Raw genomic sequence first — 14,692 nt, 5'->3', positions numbered from 1 at the left:
CCCCTCTTCTAATCATATCCCTTTCTGTACCATCCAGTATGACTCCTAGATGGCTTTTATGTCACTCCAATGAGGATTCTGAGTTTTTATCTTTAACTCAAAAGCATTTGCTACCTTCTCTGGCTTGTCCCTATAACTTTCCACAGCCATCTTCCAATTATTTAAATCTGTTATTGAGAAAGGTTTTTTTACCATCACCAGCCCATTATTTCCTACTGCCTGTCACAGAGGGGCCCCGCTTGTTTTCCTCGAGTTCTTCCCCCAATTGGTGTGCTGCCAATTCCCTGACTTCCCCCTTCCTCTGGATCGCTCTCATCTCTTTCAGGGGAGACATCCAGGGGAAGAACAGCACCTTCTCTTTTGAGATTTTCCCTTCCTTCTGCTAGTCTCCTTGGAGAAGGTACTAAAAGCTCAACTTTTTTCTCTGGGTCATCCTCTACCAACTTCAAACATCTATGCCCAATACTACATGCCAAAAAACATCTTTTTAAAGGCTTATTTCTCTCTTGTTCTCGCTTATCCTTTTCTAAGGCTAACACAAAGGGATCACTGGGAGCCAAATTAATCCCACATTCTTTTTGCCAATCAGGAATTCTTCGTACAACAGAAAACATATCTGCATACATCAATTAATCCCATTTATTTTCTCTCCTTAAAGTTAATGGCAGAAGGGTATCATAATCGAATGTTCCATTTACTGACCATTTTGTCCCATCTTCTAACTTATAAAGGGGCCACCATTGATTACAATATTTAATAAGATCCTCTTTCTGGGTGTTTCCCCCCAGAGCATTTCCCATCTGTTTCCAGTGCTTTAAAACACAGCCAAAAGGTGATTTTTTTAAATATTCCCCCTTCAGTAGGTTTTGAAATTGTTGCCCCCATTCTAGACACAGAGGCAAGGAGGGATTTTCAAACAACACTTAGATGCACAATAATACAGAACAATTAACACCAAAAGACACACAATGACAATCCAAACTCACAGATCTGAAAACACAGTCATCTGAGAGGGGACTCTAAAAAAGGAAACTTAATCGAGACTCCAAGAGGGGCCTCTAACCCCAAGCAATCTGACCCTGTGCTGCATCTTATGGAGGGAGAGGGGCCTCTAACCCCACAATACAAATTCCAATTCCATGAAGCCTCCTGTACTGCACCTTTTGGATAGAAATTTAAAAATAAGATACAATAAAATAAAACAGAAGGAATTCTTTACTTACAACAGATGAATTTTTGCTCAAGAACTCTTCAGTCTGGGGATCAGAGGCATCCCTGAGAATTTCCTTGGTGCTGTGGCTAGAGACCCTACAATCCCATGACCCGTCAAGTCTCAGGAGCATGGTCCCATCTGGGTTTCCAAAACGATACCGTAAAAGTCAGTCAGTAAAGAAACTCTCAGAGACCAAGGTTTATGGTTTCTGAAAGAAGCATTCCTTTATTGGCACCAGGTTGGCACTCTGTTGGCACCCATCATTGTTTGGATTAAGTCTACATGCCATAAACCCAGCCCATTCTGGTCTTCTTACAACTCCTCTTTTTGTCTTTGGATATTCAGCAAATATTCTACTCAGTCTAAATGTACTGACCTTGGGTGGTCAGTGGCTATGTACAAGGCTATGCAATTAAGCAACAACTACCTTCAAAGGCCTATAGTTAACAATAACAGCTTGTTTCAAGGATCTATCTTCTAAGCAGTCTACCTTCCTAAGCAAAATACAAGTTAATTGGCAGCTATCACTTGCACCAGAGCGGGGCCTGCCCCGGCTTTCCCCTCGCTGGGCCCTGGTGTTGCACCGCTCGGGTTTCCTCACGGGGGCTGCCGAGGCTGAGCCCCATCCCTGAAGCAAAGGGTTAACGCCGCCTGGCACCAGCAGCTCCGGGCTGGTGGGGTGAACATCGGGCCCCCCCTGGAGCTTCTCCCCCTGCCCGTGCAGCACCGGGCTGGAGACGAGGGATTTGAAACCCCTCAAGGTCAGTGTGACCCCACCGGCCATCACAGAGGTGAGAGCGGGGAGACGCAGGCTGGAACCAAAACTCTGCTGGTAAAGGAACAAGGGGGTAGCGGAGGCGAAGATAGGATAGATGGGCCGGGAGCCAGCTTCACCTTAAGTAAATTCCCTTAAGAATTAAGTTTTTGCCAATTTAGGAAGGCCAGTTCCTGCTTCACACTGTTGGACAATAGCAACCAACATCACCTGTACCTCAAAGCAACCCCCTCCCCACTTACCCGCTGCAGAAAACCACAACCAGAGCTGAAACACGGCCCCAGGCCCCGCTCCCAGCTCCAGCCCGGCTGCGGGAGGCTGGAACTCAGCGCTGGGAGCAGTGGGAGCCAGCAGTGGAAGGTGGCACAAGGTTATATCCGAGAAATGCAGCCAACATCTTACAGATGATGGAGGAAGCAGGAGGGAAAAGCCCCCCACTGCTGACACGGCTCCCAGTGCTGGGGCTCAGGAGTGCACCGGTCCCATGAGGGAGATAAAAAAAAAAAAAGGACGCAAAGAGAGCCAGGGCATTTGCATCATCGTGCAACACAAACATGAAGCAGAGGTTGTATATTAAAATTTATTGAATTATTGTGTAAGAATTCTCTTTATTAAAATCATTTGGACTCTAAACTGATTATTTACAGACAAAACCTCTTATATCACCAATAGATTCCTACATCTCAGAACAGTATCTACAAACAGTTATTACACTATGTAACAAAATTCAGATTTTTTTCAAGCTTTTTATATTAATTATTAATTCCAATTTGGGAAAGACAGTACCTCGGGTGCTCTGAGCAGAACTCAAGGTGTGGCAGGGCATAAATGCGGGTCAGGCCATACCTTAACAGAAAAACACCAAGTCACAAGGCTGGGAGAGGGCAGAGTCACCAGGACAGAGAGCCGGGAAAAAGACTATTAGAGCAAACGCACTGGGTGTTCTGGAAACCAAAAGAATCATCCTGACAAGAAAGGCACCAAAAAAACAGCATCTTGCTGCAACCAGGGCAGACCCAGACAAAGAAATGGCATTCCACTGAGGCAGCAGCGTCCGAGAACCCTCTATTTTCATTAAAAAATATTACCCATCATTTCTACATTAAAAAAAAAAAAAAAGCAGCAGCGCAGCTTCCATGTGTGCAGCCTAACTTTGCCGCCGGACAGATGAAAGCAAGCCCTCTCAACTGCAGCGTGTGGGTGTCAGCTATTCTTAGTTAGGCCAACAGGAGACATTTAAATACACTAACAGATATTTATCTTCAATACTGATCAGTTCTCGGCATTTCATCCAGACCACCGTGGAAGCAACTTTCTCTGACTGCAGTACAAACTAAATCTGAATGCCTGCCATTCAAGAATGTCGCTTTTCTGAGAACATGATTAAAGCAGCAACAGCCCTTTGCTGCACTTGTGTCTTGCAGCAGGGGAATGGTCGCTGTGGCAGGGCACTCTCAGCTGGTGCCCACAGGACTCGCTACCTGTAAGAAAACAGGAACATCCAAGAGAGGATTCTCCGTCCTTGAGAAGAAACGTCCATCTCCAGAGTGTCTGACACGCTGGTCATAGAATCAGGCAGAGACTGGAAGAAACTTGGAAAGATTGCGAGAAATAAATAAATAAGTCTTCCCTGCAATAGGGAATTTCATAATAAAACCTGCTTTGTGCAAATTTAAATGCAACAGAACCCTGTCATAGTAACGGATTTTGCCACAGGAGAGGGGCATGGACGGAGAGAAGAGGGGCCATGCCTGAACACCCGAGTTGATCCCAGCAAGGGGCCTTCAGTGCGTGTCCACAGGGGAGGAGGGGTCGGTACCCAGAACGCGAAGGACAGATGGGTGGGAAGAGATGGGCACGACCAGCTTCCCACCCTCGCTGGGCAGTGCCTCCTGTCCAGCTTGGCAAGGACAAGCTCAAGATGTTAAATAAGTCAATCACCTATGTTTAGCTCTATTGTAAGTCTTGATTATTGCTCTAATAAAAGCAGACTTTCACAGATATGCTCTGAGAAAGCAGATCATCTCCAGCATCCAGGAGCGCTGCTGAGAAGTGAAGAGGATGCGGAGCCCACTTACCTACGGCCCAAGTCATCCCCGCGGGCAGAGGCACCTGGACTCCTGCCACACTGATTCCAGGAGAGCCACCGAGCCCTCCTCCCTTTGCCAATATGAGGTGAATTCAGAATTAAGCCTCAAGCTACCCTGTTCTGGGAAAACACTGAGATAATTCTGTAAAAATAGGGGCAGATGGTTAACAGTCTGCAGAACCATAAACCCAGCAGGTAGCCTGTGGCTCCTGGCAGACACTCAGAGGCCACGAGATACTCCTTGGTGCCTGGGGCAAAAGTCCATCCATCAGCACACAAGGGGACAACGCTACTCTGCCACTGTACCTGCCTTGAACCAAGGAATCGCCTCCTGCACTTCCTAAGGGAACGGGCTTTACTAATGTGCATCATGTCTGCTTTTTCCCATCTGCCAGTCCTTTTCTCCACCCAGCTTTTTTTGGGCTGATTTAATCAGCACTGGTCAAGACCGAGGTTTCAGAGATGCTGAATTCCTGGAAGTGTCTTGGAAATGGGTGGTCAGGCAGAAGCGAGACCCAAACTGGTGCCCACCTGGGGGGAGAGAGGCAAACTTCCCCCCATTTTCTGCCTGGCAGCCAGCTCGCCTGCTGCTCCGTACAGCAGGACAGGAGCAGGAGGTGGCACAGGGATGTTGTCTGTACTCCGGGCACACAGAGTACCTGGGAATACTACTGAGGGAGGGTCACAGGAGAGAGCTGGCTTTGTAGGAAGAGAGACCAGCATTAGCTTGTTATATTGCTCAGAGAAGAGTTTTACAACTGAGCAGCACTTGCACAAAGCCACAGGGCTGACCTGATAGGCCTGGAAGGGCTGCTATATGCAATGTGAAGAGAGGTAGGGACACGATCGATCCTGCTGTGGTTTAAACTCTGGTTCCTCCTGGCCCACACAATCACCAGTTCAGGGAAGCGACTGGGGAGTCAGACCTGTTTACCTGCCCCAGGCAAGCAGGACATCAGCGTGGAATTAGCAGCAGGGGGTGAGAATGAGTAGGGCACCCTTATAAATAGAAATTTGCTCCCAGAAGGGCAGAGTATTTTGTTTGCAAGGCGCAGGAACTGAGGAGGGGGCAGAGAGGAGCTGCCCAGTGACAGCTGGCAAATAACTGTGCTCCAGCCTCTCCTTCCTTGCACGAACCATTCCCACTTGCAGGACACCTGATGCTCCTTGGGAACGACGCAGTTGTGCTTCACGGCTTCCTCGAGTTCACAGCTCACCAGATAACCCTTCTATGTGCCACAACAGGAGAGTTTGGGAAGTGAAACTGTGAGTAAGGTGTAAGGCAAGCCTCACAGAAGAGCACACAGCTAAGCCTTGAACTGAGCTGTGGGGAAAAGCAAGCTGCTGTTACAACAACGGAGACATCTACGAGTTATCCCTGCAGACAAAGCAGTGGAGAAAACTTTGCTCCAGTGCTGACAGACGTTTGTCAGTAGAAGTGCACAGAGATACTTCTCCAAGAAAAGCTTTGTCTCAAAGCCACAAAATTAAACATTCACCTTTAGCATTTAAATACATTTACTTTCCGAGGGTATTTACAAGTCCAGTTCAGAGCAGCAGAACAGCTAGACACCAGAGGAAGGGGAAGTGGCACAAGGCGTTTGTTGTGCTTTTCCAAAGAGCAGGGCAACCTCTGACCACAAGGAACCAGGGAGATGGATCCTGAGCTGGGTCAGTGGAGATGGAGGTGAGTCAGGCAGCGACTCTCACATGCTGAATTTGTCTTGAGGGAAGGGGTGAAGGGGTGCTGTCCATTTACAGTCGGCCCCTGGGCAGGCGCACATGCTGGTGAGCACGTTGTGTCCAAGCAGGTGTCACGCACAAGCTGTCAGAGACCAGAACACTGAGGAGCAAGAAGCCTTTGCCATCAGACACTCTCTACATCCAACCTCTGGAACCAGTGGGAACATTGCTGCAAGGAAGTTTCTCAGGTGGGATGCTGCAGGAGTGCTCGCTAGCCAGGGACAGAGGGTAGCACAGCTGTCAGCCCGGGGAAAGCTTCCTGCCTCCTCACTGAAGCGGGCGGCTGCAGCAGGGGAGTCCCCCAGCACTGGCGAGGGCATCCGTGCAAGGCCGAGGACTCTAGACACAGTGCTCAGTGTTGTCACCTGGCTCTTCGACAGCCTTGTTTGGAAACTTGGCACATTCACGTGACATCTGTAGGAAGGAGCTGTGTGGTCCCCCTGACAGTCTACTGGAGGAAAACCAAAGGGTTTTTTTGTTTGTTTGTTTGTTTTGCTTTTAAAAAGAAACGACTGTAAAAAAATATTCTCTGAGATGCAAGGACGCTTGTACTTTGTACTGCCTTAGCCATCCCTGTTCATGTCACCCACGGGTTCCTTGGAGAATCTGGTTCCAGTGGCAGCAGGACACCCTGTGTATAGCTAGGACGAGCACTGTCCCCGTTCAGCCAGGGGAGAGCAGTCTGTCTGCGCCTGTCACAAATCTGTGACTTTATTCTCCACAGCTGCTGCAATCTGTTGTAGTCTATATCCGAGCTGCATCTTCTGTGCCGTTGGGTCTTCTTCCAAGGCAGTAATGATCTGCAACGAGACAGAGCTCAACTGGCAGGCCTTCTCCAGCACACAACACTGCCTACCAGCTCAACTCCACGCACACTGGAGAGCCCCAAGCTGGAATCCAGTGTGCTCAAGACTAGTGTAGGTATGTAGTAATTCATCTCAAATTAACCACAAAATAAGTAACTTCATAGTGCAAAAACAATGCTAAACTTCTCACCTGAAAGTGGTATCTTTAGTAAATGAATCTGAACTAACTGCATTTCACTTTTAATTAAGTTAGCGATAAGTCTTTTTCTGTGATTTCCTCCCTCCCTCTCTTATAACAATAAAGCAAACTTATGACATGGAAGTTATGCATGTCAGTGAAACACTACACAGTGTTGTAATAGTCTGGTTGCTCTTAATTATTAAATTTTGGAGGTTTTTTGGTTGGATGGTAAAAGAAGGGCACGTTCATACCTGCTGGGAACACACACTCACCTGGTCGTAGTACTTATTGATGTATTTGTACAATTCGTGTAGAGCCACCAGGGAATTGAGGTCACCTGAGTAATTCTGAATAAGAAAGAAAGTTAGACAAAACTGTGAGACACCTAACAATTGTTCTAAATTACGTGTTTTCAAAACTCATTAGGAAATGTGCCTGTTGCACAAAGCAGAGCAGCCGCTGGGAATGGTCGGGTCTGAGCAGAACTGCACACTCAGCTGTAACGCCTCATCTTTGCATTACTTTCTCTTAGCTGCATAGGTGAGGGGCCAGGGTGACTTCTGAAATGATTTTATTTACCCGTGATAGCTCAGCCAAGGCAGAGTTCATCTCCTGGTCACTGGCAGAGATGGTCTGACGAATGTCCGCATAATACCTATACAGTGGTACACAGGCAATTAGCGTATTGTTCCGCCTAGCCGCCCTCTTACTGCTTAAACTGTGACTCCTCACATTCATTGCTTACCTTTCCACCATCTGCTTGTAGCGAGGAATGTCCCGGGCATAGAGCAGCTTATTGATTGGAGAGTCCTTTAACATCCAAAACCAGAATTGATTACAAAAAGGTCCTTCATCATGCTGAGGACTAACCTTAGCAGGTAATGCCACCACTGCTATTTTCTGTCATTCATTCAGGACTGGGAATTTTTGTCCTCTGCAGAGAGACGCACTTCAAATACCAGGCTCCCTTCCAGTAACGTGGTCTGAGGAACCATGATGTGTTGGTGAAGGGACCTCTGGGATCCCTAGTCCAGGCTTCCACTTGGAGCTGGGGGATCACCAGTATGAGATCACACTGGCTGTGGCATAGCTGATTCCCGAAATCCTCCAGAGAGCCACCCATCTCATCTCTGATGACCTGTGCAGGACTGTTCCACCCTCAGCACAGGGTGGTTAAAAGTTTTGCTACTGGCCAACCTGAATCTCCCAAGATCCATCCTGTGACATACACTGTCTGTCACGGTCAACTAGGACTTAGCTCTGTGCTGTAAGCTGTACATAAAGGGCACCCCTCGACAACTACTTATGTATGTTAAACAAGATCAGCTCTTCCCTCCTCTCTTCCCAGGAGTCCCCATCACTCTCCAGTGCTCCAGTGGCACATGGGAGCAAGGATGGGCCTGGCCTGCTGTCCCAGTGGTGCTGTGTAAACATGATTGCCTTTCTGGTGCAGCACTGCTCAACTATCTGCACCAACCATGCTCCCTTCCCCATCTATACTTACCCGCCCTAACTTATGGTCAGCTATTGTACAGGAGTCCATGAAGGTCTGTGCAATGACCAGGAGCACAGCATCTACGTTATCTGATGTCTGCACATCAAAAACAAACTGGGGATTCTTGATGATGTTGATCCAGAATCGGAGGGGCAGGCTGCAGAGAAGACAAAAGCACAACAGGGTAACAGCAAAGGTAGTGGCTACAGTGCTGAAGGATATTCTGCACATTACAGCATCTCCCAGGTTTTCCCCCCAGGCAAAACCAGCTTTTCACACCATGGCTTGCACTTCCATTTTACTCCTCCTCAGTAGGCAAAGGTGGCTGCTGCTTTGCAAGTGATCAGCTCTAGACAGCTTAGCAGTGCCTCCTCCGGGGCCCACAGGAGCACTGTACCTGTTTGTCTTCCAGATATGGATGGTCTCAGGGTCTGAGATCCCGTAGTGTATTGCCTGCTCATCCAACAGGTCAAAGAAGTATTTGACTGCCAGAGGGACAGGGCGGTTGGTACTGAGGATCACCTGGAACAAGTCATCCACAAACTTCTGCAGAGTGCCCTGTGGAGAACCGAGCAGGACAGAGTCAGCACCAGCAGAAGAGAGTGGAGAGCCTAGGCCTCAGGCAGATGAGAGGTTACCCTCTTCTGCTCAGCAACCTCCCCCCTCACCGGTCCAAAGTTACCACCCCCTCCACTGCAGGGAGCAGCAAAGGAGAAAGGAGTCCCCAGTGGTTTCTGGAACAGAGGCCAGGGAGAAGCAGCTCACGGACAAGACAAGACGTGGAGGGGAGTCAGAGGTACAGGAATGTGAGTAGCACTATGCACAATTTATGGCTGCAGATGGATCACATATGGCTGGTGTGTACTGTTAGCATCATCTTGCTGCAGCAGGTAACAGGCCAGTCCTATCTTCTTGGCCCTAAGTGGGGTGGAAGGTGAGCAGACATGGCAGCCCAGCTGACACTGATGCAAAGCACAGGGTACCTGCTTTTTTCTGCGGGATGCACAAAGACAAACATGGGAGGGACACAGGGATAAAACCATTTCTCACTCTTCTAGAGGCCCTGCAAAACTTAACCCATTAGTAGGAGTAAAAGTTTGGCACTGCAGTGCTGGGATTGGAGGGGAAACAACCAGCATGTGGATCAACCCAGGCAAAGGGGCTCTTCATCTTCATACACATCCCTCCAATCTGCCGGGGGATATGATGGAAGGCAAGATCCCAAGCCCAACAGAATCTGTGCTGCTTCTCACCTTCATTGAGAGCAGACGTGTCAGGTAGATCTCTGGGATTGCCTTGGCTCGCTCCCGATCCCTCAAGCTCCCACGCCGATGCTTGGGAAGCTCTGGCTCTTCTGTTGGTTTTACCAGGTGCCAAAGTTTGATCCCACCTTCATCTGCATCCTCCAGCATTGGTGTTTCTAAAACCAGCAATTGTTTACATAGGAGTGTCAGTTCTCTCACAGTAGAGCTCGGCCAGATGAGCCAAGGAAGAAAGATTTCATAGTATGATAGAAACACCAATGGGAAGGAACTTCTAGAGGCCTCTATCCAGCCTTCTGCACAGAGTGCAACTGTTGCTAGCACTATAGCAGGTTGCCTTTGTCCACCTAAAACCTTCAAGGTCTTGGAAACTTCCCCAGGCTGATTCTCCACCACCCCAGTGGTCTGTTCCAGGGCTACAACATCCTTTTGCTGAAGATGGTTTTTTCCATGTGCAATTTGAACCTGTTAAGCTGCAGCCTGTGGCTATTGTCCCTCTGCAGCTGGTGGTTGTTGTCCCTCTGCAGCCTGTGGCTGTTGTCCCTCACGCCACAGGGGTATCCATGGAGCTGTTCACTCTGCCAGGCAGTAAGGTAACTGCCTGGGGTCCCATCACTACCCTCGGGCCATGAGGGTATTGGGATTCCTACCAGTTGCAGACTGCTCTCAGCTCTAGAGAATTGTGCTTATCCTGCATTTTCACGCCCAGCCTGGCTTTCCTCTGCTCTTACACTCTTTTGCTTTTCTCTTATCTCACCTGCCCAAGCTTTCAATTTCCTGACAATCCTGTGAGGGTCCAAATCATGTATCAGCCTTCTACAGCAGTATAAAGCTGGAGCTATGGCAAGAGACTTGTCCCGCTAACTGGCAAATGCTATAAGGTAATTTTATGAGAACAGGACATCAAACTCACTCTCTCCTGGGATGTAATCCTGATTCTCCCTATGGATGTGCTTGGTCAGGCGTGGGACCAGCGCCACTGTTGCTCCGTCAGGTACCTGCACATGAGCAAAAATGAACATTCAAAGCAAATGGCATATTTCTTATCAGCACAAGGCAGCAAATGCTTGTAGACCAGAGCAGACCATATCATTACTAGTCACAGGGACAGAAACAAGGATTTTGGGGCACCATCACTGTCTTTCCTGATGGTGGGAGAATCTTGTTTGTACCAATTAAAAAACTGATGTGTAAGGTATGATGGAGATGAGAATATTCAGGGACTGAGGTCATTCACGTCTAGAACATGTTGCAGCAAGGTATGATATACGGATGCAAGATATGACACAATGGTGCAAGGTAGTTAAAACCCCCCCAACTTTTCATTCCTAGAAGCTACTTGGCAGATCAGTGCACCATCATCTACTAACTGATTTGGACCGGAACATTAACAGATACAGCAGCGTTGCCTTCACTGCAACAACCACCAGGCATGAACTTGTGTGTCTCCTTCCAAGCTCTACACCTGCCTATGTCTCAGGTACAGGTTAAGGAGGGGGCCATGCTTGTTCAAGTCAGACAGCAGGCCACAGCACTGAATTTGAATACACTGCTGCAAGAAAGCTCCAACTTTTTGACAGTGATCCACCAGGAGACAGAGCCACAAATAGTGCATAACAGTGTGCAAATGATGAGAGGAGAGATGGTAGACTGAGTTCTGACCTTGTAATGCTGAAGAGTGTTCAGGCGTTTCCAAGTTCCCTGAACAACAGATGTCACATCCTCATCGGACAGTATTAGATGACCTGCCAGCCCTGATCTCCACTCTAAAGCCATTAAAACACAAAAAAGGAAAAAATCAACTGTTAATTTGAGGCACCTCTAAAGTCTGCTGTGCTTCAACCTGGTTGATCTCATTACACACCCACTGATCCTCATCAACCTTTACCCATGCTATTTCACAGACAACATAACCTGAGCAAGTGCTGGTAACAATGCTGAGTCCTGCAGTTGCAGGATGGTCTCTCTGAGCACAGGGACAGGTGGCCTCATGGCCTCCCAGGTTCCACTTGCCAAGTTCCTACAAATTTTGTCAGATTGTGACTCTTCAAACAGGTGATTCAAACTACAGGTATGCACCCATAGTCCTTATTAGCTACTCTTCTCCTAGTACCTGCTCATCTATAAATGTCACCACTATTCAGCCACAGCCAAAGAATGAAGAAGCTGGAAAACTGAGTGGTTTCCCTCATAATGTAAGTCCTACCTTTCATTAACCACTGTGGGCAAAATCCTCCCTGACACACATTACTAGGATGCTGCCATTCATGTCACAGGCAGGAAGATCTAGTCATTGACTACAGCACCTCTGTACCACACTCAAATCATCCTCTCCTACATGTTCTCCATGTGGTTTTTGTTTTGTTTTTTTTTTTTTCTTATGTCCTCTTGCCCAAACCATTGCCTTGGTCCAAGTCTGGCAAAGAACACCCTGAAATGGAAGGGGCTGGACTCAACAACTTCTTTCATACTGCTGCCTCTCCCTGTTAGCGGCTTTCCTGCATCATGTCCTGTTGGGTCCAGCCAGAGTGCCAGATCCTCGGTCAGTGACTCTGCACACTCAGTAGAGAACAACAAACATCATGCATGCTGTGTACAGCTAGCAAACAACCACTCTTCTACTTCCTCACTGAGTTTTAGCACCAAGGAGTTCTGCTCACCGAGGTCCAGGGTGTCTGGGTCTGGCCGGTGACAGTATGGTGTTCCTTTATAGATCTGATCGAGGATTTTCTCCTTCACCTGTGTGATGGTGTCACAGTCTAGCACTTTCGCAGAAATCCCTTGGGAGTCCTCTGCACCTCCTGCAGCAACTCCTGTTTGTGTCAAAGCATTTAAGGTCTGGGAAAGAAAAGAAAAGGTCACAGCTACTCAGCTGATAAGTTTACATCTGACACATTTACACCTTTGATCATTGACATTAAGGCAAGTTAACAGGTAGTCCTTTCACTGGAAGAGTTTCAGAAAATAAAACATCACAGATGTTAAACACTGTTTTCTCAGTCTCCTGTCAGGAGCTGGAAGCCAGTTCATCTGAGTTGGGGAGAGGCTTTGATGTGCCATGAGCAATTTCATTCCCTTATACCTAGACACAGAGCACAGCACATACACCTGATTACTGTGGCAATGGCTTCTATCAGCCTTGGGCAAAAGGGCTTAATTTAGCAGAGCTTTTGCTCATCTGTGGAGTTGTGTTACTGGGATAAACCTGGCTCCCAGAAAGAAGACAGTGGCAGGATGCTGCACTTTGGGAGCAGAGACATTCAATCCTGTCACACCAGAAAGTCCAGAGGGAACAGAAGATTTGGTGCTTACCAGAGTCCGGTACTCGAGGTCCTCTCTCAAAAGGCGGTTGTCATTCAAGGTATATTTGGCTTTCCCCGTCACCCAGTCGACTGGTCCTTTGTCCACCTGGTGCTTGATTCCTCGAAACAGCATGTAAAGGGGCTCCCCAACAGAATCCTGGCATAGAGAGGAAGTAGTTTCACCTGAGAAAATTTCAGCTTGCTCCTCCCAGCACAGCCCAAGCCGAGGAGCAGCAGGACAGAGGATAAAGCAAACCAAGCCACAGCAGGCAGAGACAGAGCCTCTGCCAACAGCTCCTGCTCCATCCATAGGGAAAGTGGCCAGCTACCAGGTAGATGCACAAGACCGAGGCATTGCTCTGCCTCTGTGTCGCTAGTCTGAGAGTCTGTCCTTGCCACCCCCTCTCCAGGAAGGGAATTACATCAGAATTTGTCCTCCCCATGCACAGACCAGCCTATGGCCAGCGTGTCTCAAGATAAAGGAGCTACATGATCTGGTGAGACCTCCTCGAAACAATGAGTGGTATTAATGCTGATTTAAGCATCCCTCTCCCCAGTGAACAGCCTAGCTCTCTCATTCCCCACCCTGAAATACAGGAGGACTCTGGCACCATTTTGGCTATGAGTGAGACACAAAACAAAGTTGTGGCTGTCTCCCCTATTTTGGCCCCTCTACACCACAAATGGACAAAGAGCTCACCCTCACAAATGCATACAGGCAGATGGACATCCAGTTGGTTAACAGCTTCTCTACCACTGTTTCAGTCCTGAAAGAGAGCATGAGGTTGGTCATAGGAATATGGTGTAGAGCACAGAGGGATGTGGAGATAAAGATCACTCCCCTTGAGAAAACAGCACACTAGATGATACAGCATCAACAGAGAGCAAAAAAGGACTTTAGAGACCAGTAAGGTTGATGCTTTTGATACCACTTATTTGAGTCACTTTTCAGCCTGAAGGAGGCACCCAATTACAGAAGTGGAGAGACAAGCAAGCAGGGGACAGAGGAAAGCCTCTGGTAAGCCTCAAACAAGGGAAATTTTTTCAGATCAGAAGGATGGACCAAACATGAGGCTCATGGGGATCCAAACACAGGAGATACTTCAGTTTAGCTTCCAAACACGGCATGACTGCAAGCCCAGGAACCTCTAAACAGCGAAGTGAGATTAGCAGATTTGGGAGAGCCTAGGGGGTTAATACACAACAGCTTCAAAAGAAGAGGAATTTGGCATAGGCAACTCCAGCTTCCTACTCTTTTCACACCTTTCCTTCTATATTCCCTGCAAATTGCTGACTGAAGAGAGGGGTAGCATTGTTACTGCTTCCTCCCGTTTGATGCACGTTGTCTGGACACACACTGGTCTTGCAGCTGCAGCCCATGCCGTGATGTTATCCTACTCACAGGAGTTTCAGGGCTTGCCAGCTGGGCAGAAAGGCTCTGTCCCTTCAGGTAGCTAGCAGTGAGACCATGGCTGGCTCACTCACCTCCGCAGCATTAGCTTGGGGTTCTTGGCCACATACTGCTCCACAAGGTCATTCAGGAGTGTTTTGAGGATGTCAGTGAAGTACTCCAGCTTCCCATGCAGCGACACAGTGAGCAACGATGCCACGTAGGCCCGGTCTCTTGGAGAGAAGGTACGCTGGACTTCCAGAGTATGGATGAACTGGTGGGGAGAGAGATAAGCCAGTGTGTGTGCATCTGCTGAAAAGAAGGCAGTCACGGATACCGGCTCTTGGAAGAAGAGGTGCTGCAGGGAGCTATGCAGGAATGAACTTTAACAGACGCTGCCTGCTTCCTGCCACCAGCAGCCAGTGACATGGCCCTG

At 48.2% G+C, this 14,692-nt stretch overlaps 1 protein-coding gene across 3 annotated transcripts in view; it reads right to left on the bottom strand.

Moving 5' to 3' along the window:
• Positions 1-2,554: 2,554 nt before the first annotated feature.
• The window catches only part of PLXNB1 (plexin B1), an 82,011-nt gene continuing 69,873 nt past the window's right edge, over positions 2,555-14,692 (bottom strand). For all 3 annotated transcript variants that reach the window (XM_032994897.2, XM_032994898.2, XM_009976881.3), the window contains 13 exons: positions 14,352-14,530; positions 13,567-13,633; positions 12,877-13,023; positions 12,225-12,402; positions 11,227-11,330; positions 10,478-10,562; positions 9,556-9,722; positions 8,700-8,860; positions 8,312-8,459; positions 7,553-7,617; positions 7,387-7,462; positions 7,080-7,154; positions 2,555-6,620 (listed from right to left, as the gene is read on the bottom strand). In XM_032994897.2, coding sequence (XP_032850788.1) covers positions 6,516-6,620; positions 7,080-7,154; positions 7,387-7,462; positions 7,553-7,617; positions 8,312-8,459; positions 8,700-8,860; positions 9,556-9,722; positions 10,478-10,562; positions 11,227-11,330; positions 12,225-12,402; positions 12,877-13,023; positions 13,567-13,633; positions 14,352-14,530 — 1,557 coding nt within the window. In that variant the 3' untranslated portion in view covers positions 2,555-6,515. The remainder of the gene's footprint in view (positions 6,621-7,079; positions 7,155-7,386; positions 7,463-7,552; positions 7,618-8,311; positions 8,460-8,699; positions 8,861-9,555; positions 9,723-10,477; positions 10,563-11,226; positions 11,331-12,224; positions 12,403-12,876; positions 13,024-13,566; positions 13,634-14,351; positions 14,531-14,692) is intronic.

This window comes from Tyto alba, unplaced genomic scaffold (assembly GCF_018691265.1).
Source record: "Tyto alba isolate M040663 unplaced genomic scaffold, T.alba_DEE_v4.0 Super-Scaffold_3, whole genome shotgun sequence".
Taxonomy (NCBI): Eukaryota; Metazoa; Chordata; class Aves; order Strigiformes; family Tytonidae; genus Tyto; species Tyto alba.
Note: the sequence above shows the minus strand (reverse complement) of the source record. Positions and strands in the feature narration are given on the sequence as shown.